Source organism: Vicia villosa, linkage group LG4, assembly GCF_029867415.1.
Source record: "Vicia villosa cultivar HV-30 ecotype Madison, WI linkage group LG4, Vvil1.0, whole genome shotgun sequence".
Lineage (NCBI taxonomy): Eukaryota > Viridiplantae > Streptophyta > Magnoliopsida > Fabales > Fabaceae > Vicia > Vicia villosa.
The window spans coordinates 169,866,594-169,886,471 of NC_081183.1; the positions used below are offsets into that span (position 1 = coordinate 169,866,594).

General features: G+C 32.1%; 1 protein-coding gene and 2 non-coding genes across 4 annotated transcripts; all 3 read right to left on the reverse strand.

Annotated features, from left to right (window-relative positions):
* Positions 1-5,411: 5,411 nt before the first annotated feature.
* TRNAS-AGA (transfer RNA serine (anticodon AGA)) lies at positions 5,412-5,493 on the reverse strand. The gene has a single exon. It is a non-coding gene; the product is annotated as a tRNA-Ser (tRNA).
* A 6,748-nt stretch (positions 5,494-12,241) lies between these two features.
* On the reverse strand, positions 12,242-12,323 carry TRNAS-AGA (transfer RNA serine (anticodon AGA)). The gene has a single exon. It is a non-coding gene; the product is annotated as a tRNA-Ser (tRNA).
* An 840-nt stretch (positions 12,324-13,163) lies between these two features.
* LOC131595873 (guanine nucleotide-binding protein-like NSN1) lies at positions 13,164-17,587 on the reverse strand. 2 transcript variants are annotated; one of them, XM_058868379.1, is made up of 9 exons: positions 17,429-17,587; positions 17,094-17,338; positions 16,472-16,562; positions 16,196-16,372; positions 15,898-16,112; positions 15,275-15,539; positions 14,248-14,427; positions 13,934-14,142; positions 13,164-13,771 (listed from the first exon to the last, which is right to left on the reverse strand). In XM_058868379.1, the coding sequence occupies exons 1-9, from the start codon at positions 17,445-17,447 to the stop codon at positions 13,385-13,387; spliced, it is 1,788 nt and encodes a 595-aa protein (XP_058724362.1). In that variant the 5' UTR covers positions 17,448-17,587; the 3' UTR covers positions 13,164-13,384. The 2 variants fall into 2 exon arrangements, with proteins under 2 accessions (XP_058724362.1, XP_058724361.1); XM_058868378.1 differs by having other exon boundaries at positions 16,196-16,562.
* Positions 17,588-19,878: the final 2,291 nt, after the last annotated feature.

The following is a 19,878-nucleotide window of genomic DNA, read 5'->3' on the forward strand; positions in this document are numbered from 1 at the left end:
ATTGATTCATTTAATTTATTTAATATTTTTTACTAAGGGTTGTTGGGTTGTTTCTGAAGCCCACACATTATACTATATTTACCAAACAACACATGTGAGGAATACCAAAAACCCTAGCAGCTGCAAAGTAAAAATTCACTTTCCCTTTAATTTTTGCTTATATCTTGGGTTATCTTCAAAACCCATTGAAAAACTCAAACCCATAAAAGCACAAGTTCATTGGACAAAAATGAGGCTTCTGTCTTTGATACAGATATCATTTGCGTTTAGATGTGGTGCAAGGAATTTCATAGAAGTCAGTATCGCAGATGCAGCACAGAGGAAGACTGTAGATGCCATTAACTGAGACGCAGCAAAATTTTGCATTTTAGGTTTCATTTTGAAAACCTCTGAATGAACTGGGAATAAATTGAGGATGAACTAAAGTTCTGTTTCTTTTATTGAAAACCTCTGAATGAACTGGGAATAATAATAATAATAATAATAATAATAATAATAGTATACATGTCGAAGCAAGATGATTGAGCAATTCATCAATTTTGTTATTAGGCCACCGAGGTATTACTATTACTTTTTGTTTCATTGGTTGGTGGTTTGGTAGATACTAGCAAATTTATCTCTAGCATTTAGCTCCCTTACATGTATTAAAGTCATATTCAATTTTAGTGACCATGTCATCTTAGTGGTTGAGCATTAAGGGAAAAAAAGGCACTTCATCATGTTATTATTATTTATCTTTATAGTAGACATGATATTTACAGGTTTATAATGGCTCTGCTAATCTACTTTGGGTGATATTTATGTTTACGAGGCACGATTTCTGCAACTTTAGGTGAGCTAAAGTCACTCGGAAGAATTTTTCAAAGGTTGGTTGTTTCTCTTTTAACTTCAAAATCAGCTGTATGAAGAATAAATGGTGCACTTCTGAAAGAATTTGTTTTCATGCTATAAATTCCCTAATGGATAAAAAATAATATCTTAATAAAATAATTTTTTTTAAAAGTTTTTACTATGTGTAAATTGTCTTTTTTAATAGAAACTTTACATCTCGGTTTTTTATCACATGATTTTATCATCTCGGTTTTTTATCACACGATTTTATCATCTTGGTTTAGTACAAATTTAATGTCTCATAAACCACCAAAGTTAAAACATACAGCTCCTCATTCAATGTCATAATTAAATATTTTAGCATAAAAAAACAATTAATAAAATATATCTTGTCTTTTGTCAAAATTATTTTGAAATTTTTATTTTTTATATATTTTATTATCTATTATGAACTAACAACCTAACAATAAATTGAAATAAATGCTCCTGTATTTTTGTTTAATTTAGCATTAATCAAAAATATATATATATTTATTATTTATTTAATTTTTATCAATTCTATTTGTTTAATATCACAAAAAAATGATTTTTTAATTTTAATAAAATTAAAAAAAAACTTATCAAATTAAATAATACTCAATAGCATTGCAAACAATTAATCTTTTATTTTACAGGTTATTATCGACACAATATCTATTTTATTTTAATAAACTAATACATATATTTTATTGTATCGAGTAAATATACGGCTAAAGATAATTTCATCACCAATTCAATCACGGGTCATTAGCACTGCAATATCTTTTTTATTTAATTAACAAAATATTTGTAAATAGTTAATGTTATTAAACATATTTGATTTATCATGTTGTTGATTTGTTACATATTTATTTTTTAATATTTTTATTTATTAGTGATTTTATAATAACAATTATATATCACCAACAACTAAACCTTATCAAATGATCTAAGATATGAATGAACTTATCGTGTTGATCTATCTTAAATCTTTTATTGTGGATCATTATTTTAATTTAGAACCTAATTTTCATACTATCAATATCTTATTAGTAAAAAAAGTTAATTTCCATTTTATATATGGAATTTGGTCAAACTTCTTTACTTCACATTTTTCATATAGTTCAAAAAATACTACACCACAAATAATGCACCCGGGCGACAGCACGGGTCTCTGACTAGTATGATGATATAAATGTGATAAGTTGTGTGCAATTGATAATCTATGTACATTAGATTGTTGTGCTTGTTGTGAGTAAACCATTGATAGTGAAATAATGAGTTTAGTTGTGGAATTGAAAATGTTAGGGTTTATGTTAGATTCTCATGAAATTGACTCTAATCATGTTTTGATATGAATTAATTATGATGTTGTTGTGTGAATAACTTATGATTAATCTTATGTGTTTTGTGATGAATTGTTGATGACATGTAACTATGTTTATGTGCATTATATGTTGAATTGTTAATAATATGTAACCATGTTTGTGTACGTTATGTATTGATGAATTGTCGATAACATGTAATTATGTTTGTGCGAGCTATGTGATGAATTGTTGATAACATGTAATCATGTTTGTGTGCATTATGTATTGATGAATTGTGGATAACATGTAATTATGTTTGTTTGTTAGTATGTTAAATTTATTGTAGTTGTTGTTGTAGACCCTATGGTCAAAGTTGATAGGTTGTATTGTGTGGATAAGCATAAGTGAATATTGTTGTATAGTTGGAAATGATTATGTTTGAAATAACATGATGTATGCTCTTTATGACGAATAGTTGTTGTTATGACGAGGATGATTATATGATGATGATGTATTATGAAGTTGAATATGTTGGTACCACATGCATTTGCATAGTTTGAGTTGCATAATGAGTCGCATATCGAGTTGTTGTGTTGATGAATGATTGTTATTTTAAGTTGATTATGTTGTTGTTTAAGTTGGATTAAGTTGATTATGTTGTTGTTTAAGTTGGATTCGTGGTTGTGAATTCATTGCTATGTTTTGTTGACATTTATCGCGATAATAGTCACGTTGATTCTCGTTGTGATTATGAGGGAAATGTTGTAGTTGTGGATGACTTAGTTGTGAATTTGAATATGTTATTATGATTGATTGTTAACATTGTTGTTGTGATGCAAGTTGCTTTGAGATGAGAAGTGGTGAATAGTGTATGATCTTATCTTTGCTATAAGTTATCATGCATTCTTTTATACTGTTTGATATCTCACCCCTTCTGTTGATGTTTGCCCTACCATGGAAAATGGGCAGGTACTTAAGTATAGTTGTGGAAGTTTGTAGCTTCATCGAGTCCAGTTGGTGTGTCGCTCTGATACGTAGCACTTGGGGGGTTTATTTTGTTGTTTCATGTAGTTAATATATAAGTTGTTGAGTTCTAAGTTGAATAATGAGAAGTACTATGATGTTTTAAAGTTGTTTCTGATTGAAGAAAGATGATTTGTTTATAAAGTCGAATGTTATGATTCCGCTACATATTAAATAAAATTTGGTTTGTTCTTAGAGCTAATATAAGTCGTTTGTGATCCTCTAAGATTGAAGTGTTGCGTATCTGATTATGTGTTGTTTATATGAAGTAAATGTGATATCCCAAATGCTTGTTGATAGTTTTTTAAAAATACTCTGATTTCTGCATTATAATTTCTGGTAGAATTTGGAGTGTTACATTGGTCATTCAAAATTTAGGTTATGGTTGTATAAAATGATGAAGACAAATACAAGAGAATGGTCACTGATAAGGATTCTAATGAGGTTTATAAATATGTCATTGAAATGAAATGTGTAGTACACATATATGTTGACCATTCTGTTAAAGGTGTAGTTGGAATAAATGTTGAAGAAGATGAACAAGGTGTAGTGCAAATAATGTGGAAGAAGGTGAACAAGATGATAGTGGAAATAAAGTTGAAGAAGATGAACAAGGTGATTGTGAAATTAATGTTAAAGAAGATGAACAATTTTATGATGGAAATAATGTTGAAGGTGAACAAGATGGTGGTGGAAATAATGTTTAAGAAGATGAACAATGTGATGATTGAATTAATGCGGAAGACGGTGAACAAGCTGGTGGTGGAAATAATATGAAACAAGATGAACAAAGAGATGGAAGTGGTGATAAGGATGATAGTGACTATGAAGCTACTCGTATAACATTTGATGATATTGAGGATGAGTCAGTGGCAGGGCCAGAAATTTTAGGGAGTCTGGGCAAAAAAATTACACCTTTGTTTTTACTAATTTTACACCCTATTTCTATTAATTTTGCCCTTTATTTTGTCTAAAACTTTTGTCTTTGATTTTGTCTAAAAATTTCACACCCTGTTTATACTAATTTTGCCCTTAATTTTGTCTAAACATTACTAATTTTGCCCCTGGTGTTCTCTAAAAATTGACTATTAGGTGGGAAATATACAACAAAAGGAGGGGTTGAGCTCGGGCGCATGTCCGGGATCGTTGGGCTGTAGCTTTACCCCTGGATGAGATGGCTCTTGGATTGAATGATGGATTTGACATAATTGGTAAAAAAGGTGATGGCAATTTTAAAACCGTAGGTAAAATGTGTTGCAAAGAAACACATGCACACTCGTAAGAAATTTGTGAATGGTGTTGATAATATAGGTTCATCTAGTTTTGTAGATAATGATATGGATATTAAATATGCTTATGACAATCTTGGTATAAGTGACCTTGATGCTTCAGATAATGAAAAGGGTATACATGGTCGTAATATTCATCATTTATTAATGTTATATATTTATTGATATTAATTTTTAGTGTTTTTTTCCAGAGAAAACTAAATAAAAATAAACACCAAATGCATTTAGTACTTCAACACAAGCACCTATTGCATCTGGTACTTCAATTCAAGAACCATGTGTTTTTGGTAATTCATCACAAACACTACTGCATCTGGAAATGCAACCCATCTTTAGGTTTTTGGTAATTCATCACAAACACTACTGCATCTGGAATTTAGCATGGCTATAACCCGCTATCATGGTACTCTAAGAAACATTATCCCTTTGGGGAATTTCGTCGAACAATTCATGTGCATAATCAAGTTTAAACTTTTAACAAACCCATCAATCATAGCATTGTAAGAAACAACATCTCTATAAGAACTTTGATAGAACACCTTGTTGGCAGCATTTACATGGTCGTTAACAGAGTAAACACAAATAAGCGAGTTTATAACGAATGAGTTATTGAGGAACCCGAATTTGAAGACTTGGGAGTGAAGAGACGGCGGAGAGAGAGAAATATTTGGAGGATGGAGAGAGGGGAAGAGAGGAGAGTGTGGATTCTGATGAGGGTGTTATAGGTGAAAGTTGTTGGATTTGGGATTGAATTGAAGAGGGAAGGTGCATAGGTTGTTAGAGTTGTTTTGGAACATGTTTTGTTGTCTTTGTTTATGGGAATTAAGGAAGTGAAAGTGGAAATGATGTTGTTTAAGATTGTGGATTTGTGGTGAGGTAATAAACATGTGGTGATTGTGTGAGCATTGATTTGGTAAAAATGGCAAAAAAAAAAATGAAAAATCGTGGACGGCAGGATTCGAACCTGCGCGGGCAAAGCCCACATGATTTCTAGTCATGCCCGATAACCACTCCGGCACGTCCACATTTGTGACTTGTGATATGATGTTGTAAATTTAGATATCTTGCCTATTCAATTAACTCTCGAAATCAAGTATAAGTGCTTCCTTATTTGAGATTTAAATTTTAGTTTACTTTGTTATGATTTACGATTTTATTTTTAGTAATAAGAGAATTATTTTTCCTTATTTTCTACTGCATGATTTTCTTGATTTTATTTTTAATTAAAGGTTTTCTTGAAACTTTTTTTTATGTACACACAAAGTGATAATTACCACCAGTAATTAAGATATACAATGAATATCAGAGTTTGATTAACGGCAATGGCATCTAACCTAAAAATATATGCTTATATGAGTTGAACATAAATTCCAACTTCGCTTCACACCATTTGTCTTTCTTGTGCACATGCAAAAATGCCATGATTTTTATTAGCATATTGAAAGAGATTAGTGGTCTTGATTGTAACATCCCGATTTTTATTAATATTTTTATTAATTATATTAATAATTATATTATTTGATGTTTTTAATAATTACTTATTTATTTTGTTATTTTGTGATATAATAACTACTTAAGTATTTAATTATGTGAGTATTTGTGTTGTTTGACTTAATTGAGTTATTAGAGAGATATAACTAAATGGATGGATTGGTGGGTTAAGCCCAATTGACATAAGAGAGATAGTAAGAGTAGAAAGTTAAGGTTTTAGAGTTGGAGTCTCATAACTCATTTTGAGGGAAAAAGAAGAGAGAAAAGAAAGAAGGGAGGAACACTTGAGGGAAGAAGAAAAATTATGGAAGAAGCCTCAATTTTCGCAACATGTTTCAGCATATAGTCACCTTGGAAAAACGGTCGTATCTCTTAATCCAACCGTTGGATCGTTGCGGTACTTGGACACAATGTTCCTGACCCATAGAGGTAAGTTATGACCGGAGCGATTTTGATTTTGAGGGTTTTAAGTTCGTCTGATAAGTTGATTCCCGAACTACGTTTTAGGTGTGTCTCCAAATGATGTTAGAAAGGATTTCTTTTGGAGAAAAGCTTAGAGCTATGGTGAAAGAGTCCATATTTACCAAGGTAAGAGTGGGGTTCTTTCATGATAAAGGGTTGTATGATAGTATGTTATGGTGGATAGATTTTATACTTGATATCCATGTTCTTCTATGTGAAATTTTGGGTATTTGATGATTTGATGGAATCTACTATACAAACATATAATAAGAGATTGACCAATCTGACCGATTTGTCCCTTGCACAAATTACATTTACAAAGGAAAAAGGGCATTTTCGTAATGAACTAAATACAACACAAACTTTTCACCTTTTTTACCAAGTGTTACATTCCCATTGGTCCAACTTGATTGATTCATTTAATTTATTTAATATTTTTTACTAAGGGTTGTTGGGTTGTTTCTGAAGCCCACACATTATACTATATTTACCAAACAACACATGTGAGGAATACCAAAAACCCTAGCAGCTGCAAAGTAAAAATTCACTTTCCCTTTAATTTTTGCTTATATCTTGGGTTATCTTCAAAACCCATTGAAAAACTCAAACCCATAAAAGCACAAGTTCATTGGACAAAAATGAGGCTTCTGTCTTTGATACAGATATCATTTGCGTTTAGATGTGGTGCAAGGAATTTCATAGAAGTCAGTATCGCAGATGCAGCACAGAGGAAGACTGTAGATGCCATTAACTGAGACGCAGCAAAATTTTGCATTTTAGGTTTCATTTTGAAAACCTCTGAATGAACTGGGAATAAATTGAGGATGAACTAAAGTTCTGTTTCTTTTATTGAAAACCTCTGAATGAACTGGGAATAATAATAATAATAATAATAATAATAATAATAGTATACATGTCGAAGCAAGATGATTGAGCAATTCATCAATTTTGTTATTAGGCCACCGAGGTATTACTATTACTTTTTGTTTCATTGGTTGGTGGTTTGGTAGATACTAGCAAATTTATCTCTAGCATTTAGCTCCCTTACATGTATTAAAGTCATATTCAATTTTAGTGACCATGTCATCTTAGTGGTTGAGCATTAAGGGAAAAAAAGGCACTTCATCATGTTATTATTATTTATCTTTATAGTAGACATGATATTTACAGGTTTATAATGGCTCTGCTAATCTACTTTGGGTGATATTTATGTTTACGAGGCACGATTTCTGCAACTTTAGGTGAGCTAAAGTCACTCGGAAGAATTTTTCAAAGGTTGGTTGTTTCTCTTTTAACTTCAAAATCAGCTGTATGAAGAATAAATGGTGCACTTCTGAAAGAATTTGTTTTCATGCTATAAATTCCCTAATGGATAAAAAATAATATCTTAATAAAATAATTTTTTTTAAAAGTTTTTACTATGTGTAAATTGTCTTTTTTAATAGAAACTTTACATCTCGGTTTTTTATCACATGATTTTATCATCTCGGTTTTTTATCACACGATTTTATCATCTTGGTTTAGTACAAATTTAATGTCTCATAAACCACCAAAGTTAAAACATACAGCTCCTCATTCAATGTCATAATTAAATATTTTAGCATAAAAAAACAATTAATAAAATATATCTTGTCTTTTGTCAAAATTATTTTGAAATTTTTATTTTTTATATATTTTATTATCTATTATGAACTAACAACCTAACAATAAATTGAAATAAATGCTCCTGTATTTTTGTTTAATTTAGCATTAATCAAAAATATATATATATTTATTATTTATTTAATTTTTATCAATTCTATTTGTTTAATATCACAAAAAAATGATTTTTTAATTTTAATAAAATTAAAAAAAAACTTATCAAATTAAATAATACTCAATAGCATTGCAAACAATTAATCTTTTATTTTACAGGTTATTATCGACACAATATCTATTTTATTTTAATAAACTAATACATATATTTTATTGTATCGAGTAAATATACGGCTAAAGATAATTTCATCACCAATTCAATCACGGGTCATTAGCACTGCAATATCTTTTTTATTTAATTAACAAAATATTTGTAAATAGTTAATGTTATTAAACATATTTGATTTATCATGTTGTTGATTTGTTACATATTTATTTTTTAATATTTTTATTTATTAGTGATTTTATAATAACAATTATATATCACCAACAACTAAACCTTATCAAATGATCTAAGATATGAATGAACTTATCGTGTTGATCTATCTTAAATCTTTTATTGTGGATCATTATTTTAATTTAGAACCTAATTTTCATACTATCAATATCTTATTAGTAAAAAAAGTTAATTTCCATTTTATATATGGAATTTGGTCAAACTTCTTTACTTCACATTTTTCATATAGTTCAAAAAATACTACACCACAAATAATGCACCCGGGCGACAGCACGGGTCTCTGACTAGTATGATGATATAAATGTGATAAGTTGTGTGCAATTGATAATCTATGTACATTAGATTGTTGTGCTTGTTGTGAGTAAACCATTGATAGTGAAATAATGAGTTTAGTTGTGGAATTGAAAATGTTAGGGTTTATGTTAGATTCTCATGAAATTGACTCTAATCATGTTTTGATATGAATTAATTATGATGTTGTTGTGTGAATAACTTATGATTAATCTTATGTGTTTTGTGATGAATTGTTGATGACATGTAACTATGTTTATGTGCATTATATGTTGAATTGTTAATAATATGTAACCATGTTTGTGTACGTTATGTATTGATGAATTGTCGATAACATGTAATTATGTTTGTGCGAGCTATGTGATGAAGTGTTGATAACATGTAATCATGTTTGTGTGCATTATGTATTGATGAATTGTGGATAACATGTAATTATGTTTGTTTGTTAGTATGTTAAATTTATTGTAGTTGTTGTTGTAGACCCTATGGTCAAAGTTGATAGGTTGTATTGTGTGGATAAGCATAAGTGAATATTGTTGTATAGTTGGAAATGATTATGTTTGAAATAACATGATGTATGCTCTTTATGACGAATAGTTGTTGTTATGACGAGGATGATTATATGATGATGATGTATTATGAAGTTGAATATGTTGGTACCACATGCATTTGCATAGTTTGAGTTGCATAATGAGTCGCATATCGAGTTGTTGTGTTGATGAATGATTGTTATTTTAAGTTGATTATGTTGTTGTTTAAGTTGGATTAAGTTGATTATGTTGTTGTTTAAGTTGGATTCGTGGTTGTGAATTCATTGCTATGTTTTGTTGACATTTATCGCGATAATAGTCACGTTGATTCTCGTTGTGATTATGAGGGAAATGTTGTAGTTGTGGATGACTTAGTTGTGAATTTGAATATGTTATTATGATTGATTGTTAACATTGTTGTTGTGATGCAAGTTGCTTTGAGATGAGAAGTGGTGAATAGTGTATGATCTTATCTTTGCTATAAGTTATCATGCATTCTTTTATACTGTTTGATATCTCACCCCTTCTGTTGATGTTTGCCCTACCATGGAAAATGGGCAGGTACTTAAGTATAGTTGTGGAAGTTTGTAGCTTCATCGAGTCCAGTTGGTGTGTCGCTCTGATACGTAGCACTTGGGGGGTTTATTTTGTTGTTTCATGTAGTTAATATATAAGTTGTTGAGTTCTAAGTTGAATAATGAGAAGTACTATGATGTTTTAAAGTTGTTTCTGATTGAAGAAAGATGATTTGTTTATAAAGTCGAATGTTATGATTCCGCTACATATTAAATAAAATTTGGTTTGTTCTTAGAGCTAATATAAGTCGTTTGTGATCCTCTAAGATTGAAGTGTTGCGTATCTGATTATGTGTTGTTTATATGAAGTAAATGTGATATCCCAAATGCTTGTTGATAGTTTTTTAAAAATACTCTGATTTCTGCATTATAATTTCTGGTAGAATTTGGAGTGTTACATTGGTCATTCAAAATTTAGGTTATGGTTGTATAAAATGATGAAGACAAATACAAGAGAATGGTCACTGATAAGGATTCTAATGAGGTTTATAAATATGTCATTGAAATGAAATGTGTAGTACACATATATGTTGACCATTCTGTTAAAGGTGTAGTTGGAATAAATGTTGAAGAAGATGAACAAGGTGTAGTGCAAATAATGTGGAAGAAGGTGAACAAGATGATAGTGGAAATAAAGTTGAAGAAGATGAACAAGGTGATTGTGAAATTAATGTTAAAGAAGATGAACAATTTTATGATGGAAATAATGTTGAAGGTGAACAAGATGGTGGTGGAAATAATGTTTAAGAAGATGAACAATGTGATGATTGAATTAATGCGGAAGACGGTGAACAAGCTGGTGGTGGAAATAATATGAAACAAGATGAACAAAGAGATGGAAGTGGTGATAAGGATGATAGTGACTATGAAGCTACTCGTATAACATTTGATGATATTGAGGATGAGTCAGTGGCAGGGCCAGAAATTTTAGGGAGTCTGGGCAAAAAAATTACACCTTTGTTTTTACTAATTTTACACCCTATTTCTATTAATTTTGCCCTTTATTTTGTCTAAAACTTTTGTCTTTGATTTTGTCTAAAAATTTCACACCCTGTTTATACTAATTTTGCCCTTAATTTTGTCTAAACATTACTAATTTTGCCCCTGGTGTTCTCTAAAAATTGACTATTAGGTGGGAAATATACAACAAAAGGAGGGGTTGAGCTCGGGCGCATGTCCGGGATCGTTGGGCTGTAGCTTTACCCCTGGATGAGATGGCTCTTGGATTGAATGATGGATTTGACATAATTGGTAAAAAAGGTGATGGCAATTTTAAAACCGTAGGTAAAATGTGTTGCAAAGAAACACATGCACACTCGTAAGAAATTTGTGAATGGTGTTGATAATATAGGTTCATCTAGTTTTGTAGATAATGATATGGATATTAAATATGCTTATGACAATCTTGGTATAAGTGACCTTGATGCTTCAGATAATGAAAAGGGTATACATGGTCGTAATATTCATCATTTATTAATGTTATATATTTATTGATATTAATTTTTAGTGTTTTTTTCCAGAGAAAACTAAATAAAAATAAACACCAAATGCATTTAGTACTTCAACACAAGCACCTATTGCATCTGGTACTTCAATTCAAGAACCATGTGTTTTTGGTAATTCATCACAAACACTACTGCATCTGGAAATGCAACCCATCTTTAGGTTTTTGGTAATTCATCACAAACACTACTGCATCTGGAATTTAGCATGGCTATAACCCGCTATCATGGTACTCTAAGAAACATTATCCCTTTGGGGAATTTCGTCGAACAATTCATGTGCATAATCAAGTTTAAACTTTTAACAAACCCATCAATCATAGCATTGTAAGAAACAACATCTCTATAAGAACTTTGATAGAACACCTTGTTGGCAGCATTTACATGGTCGTTAACAGAGTAAACACAAATAAGCGAGTTTATAACGAATGAGTTATTGAGGAACCCGAATTTGAAGACTTGGGAGTGAAGAGACGGCGGAGAGAGAGAAATATTTGGAGGATGGAGAGAGGGGAAGAGAGGAGAGTGTGGATTCTGATGAGGGTGTTATAGGTGAAAGTTGTTGGATTTGGGATTGAATTGAAGAGGGAAGGTGCATAGGTTGTTAGAGTTGTTTTGGAACATGTTTTGTTGTCTTTGTTTATGGGAATTAAGGAAGTGAAAGTGGAAATGATGTTGTTTAAGATTGTGGATTTGTGGTGAGGTAATAAACATGTGGTGATTGTGTGAGCATTGATTTGGTAAAAATGGCAAAAAAAAAAATGAAAAATCGTGGACGGCAGGATTCGAACCTGCGCGGGCAAAGCCCACATGATTTCTAGTCATGCCCGATAACCACTCCGGCACGTCCACATTTGTGACTTGTGATATGATGTTGTAAATTTAGATATCTTGCCTATTCAATTAACTCTCGAAATCAAGTATAAGTGCTTCCTTATTTGAGATTTAAATTTTAGTTTACTTTGTTATGATTTACGATTTTATTTTTAGTAATAAGAGAATTATTTTTCCTTATTTTCTACTGCATGATTTTCTTGATTTTATTTTTAATTAAAGGTTTTCTTGAAACTTTTTTTTATGTACACACAAAGTGATAATTACCACCAGTAATTAAGATATACAATGAATATCAGAGTTTGATTAACGGCAATGGCATCTAACCTAAAAATATATGCTTATATGAGTTGAACATAAATTCCAACTTCGCTTCACACCATTTGTCTTTCTTGTGCACATGCAAAAATGCACACTAGGAAGATGTATGTAGTGGGTTTAGAAGTCCATTTACACATAATACATGAATAAATTCTCTCTTCTTACATTGCACATTATGTGTAAACGAACTTCTAAGCAAAAGGTTTTGGTTTTTTAAAAGAGATCATGTATTAATTTTTTTGTAAAATAAGTGCTAAATATTACAGTAAATTTAAAATAGTTCATAACTATACTTGATTTTCATAATCGCCACTTTGAAATTAAAAACTTTGAAATTTTCACACAATAGAAATCGAAACTGAATTGGACAGCAAGTCATAGAACTATAAAATTCCATTGAACACAATATGTTTCAATAAATATATAATTTAAATAGAGTAACTTGATAAACAGCGCTGAGCCTTAAGCATATTTGGCATTCCCCTGAATTATCAAACATCTAAGAAATAAACAAGCATACTTCAGAAAAACTTAGCGTAATCTAAATAGTTTATAAGACTGTAGTAGAACTAATAGAGCCAGAAAAAATCTAGAAACAAATCGTTTTTGTGATGCCTCAATTCTTGACCTATCCATAACTTAGTTTCTGTCTTGCCAAAATTGTATATACAACAATTGTATCAACTAATGCAACAATTTAAGATATTGAAAAACAAAAGCGAAGTTAAAAACGCAACCTTGAACCATGTCTATCCCAATCATTCATCAACCTGAACACCAGACATGGGAACCTCAGAGTCAACTTGTTCATCATCACCGTCATTATCGTCATCACCACTGCCCCCTTCAACATCCATTGTGTCTTTTTTGAAGTAATCAACTTTGAAGTCATAATCACCATCCATTGGATCAGATGAACCGGCTTTGTTAGCCCTCTTCTTTTTCTTCTTCTCTGCCCGCCTCAACTTCGGATTAAGGATACCATCCGCTGTGTATAACTTCTCATTTTGTTTACTAGATGCAGTTTTAGCCTTGTCCTTGCTCACATCATCATCTTTATCAGATTCCATGGATTCATCCTCATCATTGTCAGCTATGCTCTTAGGAGCTTCGTCTTGTTTTGGCAAAGTAACTTGTTCATTATCCTAGAAAAACAAATTGTAAGAGGGTAAGATGTTTTAATTAATAAATTCAACGGACTAAAACTATGTTATTATGAAAATGGTCTTGAAATTCCCAAATAACGTATTTAAACCGAATAACAAAATTTTAAATAATCGTTCCTTAGAGAAACATCAAAAGCATACCTCTAACATTGTCTCATCAAAGTTGAGAGGGCAACTTGAAGGAACTTCAACAGGATCTAAGTCAATGGTCGATTTAAGGGTCCCAATAAAAGAAGTTTCACCATTGTAGACTTCATCAATGTTAAAATCTTTAGAAAACTCTGAAACTATCTTGGCCTCTGAAGGTTCTGCTTCACTAACTGGGGGCATAGTATAATATGGTATTTTACCTGAAACAGTGCAATTATAAATTTTTAGCAAGGCAACCAAATTCTTCCTAATTTTAAACTTCAATTCAGTTTATCTATAGCTTATTCCAATATGTATATGCATACCTTCATTCCAATCATGAAGAACTATTCTTGCAGCAGATTCAATGTCAACTATTCCACCCTTCTTGAGCTTGCCCCTAACAGTAGCCACAATCTGTAGGAAGTCATCAACTGATTCAAAAGTTGGAATCTTGTAAAGAGCTACCAGCACCCTGGCGGGACAGAGCTTGAGAATTTCTTTCACTGCGTTGTCGAAGAAAAGTGAAAAAAGGATTAGACTTCATAATAGCCTAAAAGTTAAGATTTCAAAATTAAAATTCTAAGGAGACTTCAAAACATATAACAAATGATTTCAATAATTAAACTTTGATTTACATCCAGAAAAAAGAAACATGCAGCCAAGCAATTAACTTCAAAAAGAACTTATATTGGCATTGTGACATTTAATTTAACAACTAGAACATAAAAAAGATTGAATTAGGAATATATTATTATTAATAAAGAGAACCCTAGGATCTCTCATTGTAAAAAAAAGAAGATAAAGTCGTGTCTTAGTGGTTTAGGCATCCATTTGAAGCACAAGGAGAGGGAGAGCGGACCAGATAGAAAATAGTCTAATAGTTAAAGGTGATAAAACAAGAAAAATCAAAAATCAAATCATTAAGAACAATTTAGAGATAAATAATTTATATGTGAACTTGATTCTTAACAAGATATTGTGGTATCATTTGATTGGTGTAGCCAGCACCATACTGAGTGGGAAAAATCTTGGTCATTGTGTATCCATCAACACCCACCAGTAGCATTGTTAACTATATCACCTAACTCAATATTTTAGAACAAGAGAAGGAGACAAGAATCAAATGAAAGAGCATTTTCATCACCAAGAACTAGCTGGTGAGGTTTAAAATTTTTGAGGCATGTTCTGGTACAAATGAAGGGAGTAGTTAGAAGAGGGCCTTAGTTGATAAGTGATAACATTTCAATTCTTTATTAGCATCAAAGAATTTCAGTATGAAAAAATGGAGGGATATACAGAAGACTTAAATGTGTAGATTTAATAATGGGGGAAGGAAGTGACTTCAAGTACCTGGGCCAATTGGATCCTCTAACTTTTCAATTCTCTTGCAATTTTTTAATGCAATAGTAGCATTATTTCCTTGAGACTTCAGCATAACAACACCAGGGCAATCCAGCAGCTTAACATTTTTGTCCAAATGAACCTCTTGCATCGACCTTGTTAACCCAGGAGTAGCACCGACATTGACAACGTGGCATCTCTTTAAACTGTTAATAAGACTACTCTTACCAACATTCGGCAGTCCAACCAAACCAACAGTGATTGACTTCTTGATCTGTGAAAGACAAAGCCAAAATAGATAAGAACCATAAATTATAAGACTATAAGTGAAGCTACAAAGAATTGGGAGGAAATAAAATAGTCAATCAAATGTAGCATCTTCTTTGAACATAAAGGATGTCATCATATATAGCATACTCTTCTGACTTAAAAGCTTTCAACGTTATTTAGCTACATAATCAAGGCCAGTATAGAATGAAAAGTATCATGAAATATGTTATACCCAAACATAAAAATGTCAAATCCGTGCATACATAAAGAAACAAGCAAATGGAAGGTATTGTAAATCAAAGATATGACTTAAAACAGATTGAAAAACATCAACACTACAACAGAAGATGATCTTTTGTTACCTCGTAACTTCTTGAATAATTCTTCAATAGTTTGAGCAGTGTCTCAGCTCCAAGACAATCACTCAATTGCAAAGTATTACTTGGTTTGACTTTTTTAGAAGATTTCCACCCTAGGTTTGATCGCTGCTGTTGTGTACTGCACTTAAAAGCGACAGTAGGTAACTCTTCTCTAAGGTACTTGAGCCACTTCTCAACAGATTCTCGAGGAACAAGATCTGATTTAAAATCACAAATGAGTACTCAATGGGAAAAATATCCTAAAAGGAGAAAGAGGGTAAAGGGTGATCAGGAAAGTTACCAATTTTATTCAAAAGCAACACGAGACGTTTCTCAGGTCCTGCTTTCATCACCATTTTTTCAATGTCAACACAACGAGTACCCAAGGGATCTCGGGCATCAAGAACCTCAAGTATGACATCAGATGCCTCAATAACCTTTACCAAATCCTTGTAAAAGGCCCTGTCTGAACTATCCACTGAAATAAAAGAAATAAAAACACAATGAATATAAGAGCTATTTAAGGCAAAAATATTTGACCTGAAAAATTTTGCAGCAAATTTTAAAATAACAATACCTTTAGCCTTTGGAACATTTTCTAGAGAAGCTGTTTCAACTGATTTAGAGTTATCATCATCCACTGGCAAACCCAACTTCCTTTTACGAGCCTGAAACAACGGTTAAACAAAGTAAAGTTTCATATCATTAGAAAAATAGAAATTATACAATGCTTACAAAACTAGAAAGGATTTCAAATTTTGTAAAGCCACTTATATCAAGCTTAACACATAATATAAACATCCAACGTCTTTGAAGCATACTAGTATCTGAGGGAATTGTGTGACACCGTTCTCAAGATTAGAGGGTTTCATTAGAAAGAAAAACAAACGAAACACGACACAGACACAAACACTCACACCCACGAATGCCTAATACAATAGTGAAATCTAAAGTTCATAAACTATGTGTCCTCGTAAAGTATACTTCAACTAGAAAACCGAAAAAATACCTATCTCACAAATTCATTATCAAATAAAATTTCCCATTATTTTTCATTTTGAATATTTCACAAACCATAGTAAATCAGAATAAATCATAATAAAGCATACATTTATATCCTCATGCTATACTTCAATTAAGGAATTATTTTTTCTTCCATTCAAAATCTAACTATACAAATTGAAAAGAAAAAACAATACCCTTTCTTTACGATCGGCTTTCTTTTGTTCCAATTCCTGAATAGCCTTTTCTCTACGAGCTTCAAGTGCTTTGAGCTCTTGTTCCTTAAAAGGCCAATCATTGGGAATACCAGGATCCTTCTCAACCTTCTTCTTCCCACTTAGAAGAAGCTTCTTAGCCTCTTTGGTTTTCTTCTTGTTATGCTCTTTCACTTTCTTCAGGATTTTGTACTTCTTCTTCAATGGAACCCTCTTACTCTTACTCTCTGCAAATCAATTAAACAATGATAATAACGATAACGATGATAGAGATTAGTGGGGAATTGGAATGGGAGAGATGAAATCGATTTACTCACTCTTGCTTCTCTTCACCATTTTGGGATTGGGATTGAACGACGAGAGAAAATGAGAGGCGAGGTTTATGGTCGCAACTGCTGCAACATGGATAATTAGGGTTTAGAGGGTTATAAATACGGCTGGCTTGGAATTGTGTTTTCTTTGGATGCGTCATATTACTGCGGGGAAAAATAAAAAATAGGTGTAAGAATTTAATTTAAAAATTAATGATAAAATAAATTTAAAAATTTATAAAAGGGTCTCACATATTTTAGCAACATAAATATTTGTTCTTTATTTGGAGAAAATCTTCGATGCAACTTAAATTACATAAAGTTTCCTAATTCAGTCACACATTTTATTTTTGTCGAAATTTGAGTCGGAGGTGCATCTTTGTAATAATTTTGAGGTATATTCCGATATAAATTTTTGAATTTTTTTTGAAATAATTTAAAAGGTCAATTATACACAATGAATATTTCGAAGATGCATCTTCAAAAAATCTTATAAATGTTTTCAAGGCAGCAACATTGTCCTAACATTGTAATTTTTTAAAGCCCAGTTATATTAAAGTAAAATCAAAGTAAAAAATGTATCGATCATACGTAATTTGTTCTGAAAATTTTAAAAAAAAAAACAATACAATCAAACATAACCTACTAAGTATGACTAACCCCCCGGCTTCTCTACATGTACTGAAAGGCAATTTGTGCCTCGGCAATAATGCTTTCTACGAGGGGAATCTGGGGACTGTCTTCCTCAAAAAGTCTTGTTTATATGCTTGATCTTCTAATATCCATAATACGCCAACAGTCGCTGCTTACGTTTTAGGTGTGGTCAACCCTAGCCTCAAGTTCCTCTTAATTAGATGACCTATGTGTATGGGTGGTAAAACGGACTCGGACTGTCAAGCATACCCGTTTTTCCCGCCTTTTTTGTGGGGTAGACAAAGTTTTTAGTCCTGCACCCTCTAATATGTTTGTATCACCCCATTTTTTCAGGCTTTTGCGGCGCAAGCAATAACATAAAAATTTGTAATTGTTTGACTTAAAAAGTGTCATGCATGTGGCCTTACCCTGATCCACACTCATATTTTTGTGGGTCGGGGCAAGGTTTTAGGCACGCACCCTCAACAAAGCTCATTTCGCCCCATTTTTACGGGTTTTTTGTAGGATGTGCATGCTTGTTTATCACCCCTACCTATGCGGTCTTTCCGGAGCGTTTGGTGTCACGATAGAGTGTGACACCCTATAGAACCATGTCATATAGTCATTTGCATAAGCCCAATGTAGAGGAGTTGACATCATGCGATAGTCCTCTAGTACCAAATAACTTTTGAAATCCTCAAGTATCACATCAAGATCTTTGCGACAGACGGTTTGAGGAACAGACTTTGAAGGGTGTCTCAGAATAATCTACAAATATCCAAAATGGCGTATCACTCGTTCGGGCATGTACGGATACATCAAACCTGACCCACATGTCAACCATCACGAGTATAACGAACTGAGGTCCAACTGAAGCTTCCGGCAGTGACCATTGTATGGACATAAGGCAATGCCATTTGTTACATGACAATCAAGATACACCCTGAATGGCTTGATCGTTTAATTCCCTCTGAGCAGGGCAAAGGCCACAACATGTGGCCAATCCTAAGTGAAGTTGGGCACAAGTTCCCACTCAATGATGCGAGGAAAGTGCGAGATGATTCATCCCTAAAAATGGTTTAGATAAAATATTAATAACAAGTGTAACAAAATAGTTATGAAAACATTAGTATTAGTAAATTACAGTAAGCAATGTGCAACTTCCTGTCATCTGATTTGTCTTCCAATGACAACCCTCTTTTAGCTTCGAGTACAAGTAGACGAAACAAGCGCCTTTCAGTTGTACTCATGAATCACCGTCAAGTCAGTGAAGTATTTAAGGTATACCACATCGACGTAGGTTGCACTTTTGTCGACAAACATGAACATGTTAACCAAAAACATGAATCGCCTCAATGCACACTATCAATCATACTCAACCAACATATCATCACCTTCAGAATATACATGAGACATGAGATATCATCCAGGCTGATGATCATCTTGCCAATAGGAAGTTGGACATGTGAAGTCATTGAATGTCATCTCTCTACAAATGCATGCATGCCATGGTTTATAGTTTATGGTAGTGTACGTAACAACACATAAATCAGAAACACCATTGTAGCGAATAACATTCTTGAATCACTCTGCGTTGGATTATTCCAAATCCACTATTTTCCTTACATGGTTTACGAATTTTAAACATTGAGGCTCCTGTAAAAAAATCACCATTAGTCACGATTAAATTAGTTTAAACCAAATGTAATGCAAAGGTAAATAAATATACTTCCCCTTCCCAAACATGCATAGCATCTTGGTCTACATAGGGATAAAGTAAAGAGGTGTAAAATGGGCCTACTGGATAACTATTTATAGGGGCT

What these genes read in the sequence shown, in the direction of transcription:
- LOC131595873 (XM_058868378.1), bottom strand. An exon ending in AAGCCGATCGTAAAGAAAGG is followed by an intron (nt 16,563 to 17,093) that starts GTATTGTTTTTT and finishes CCGTTGTTTCAG; the next exon opens with GCTCGTAAAAGGAAGTTGGG. An exon ending in AGAGGATCCAATTGGCCCAG is followed by an intron (nt 14,428 to 15,274) that starts GTACTTGAAGTC and finishes TCGACAACGCAG; the next exon opens with TGAAAGAAATTCTCAAGCTC.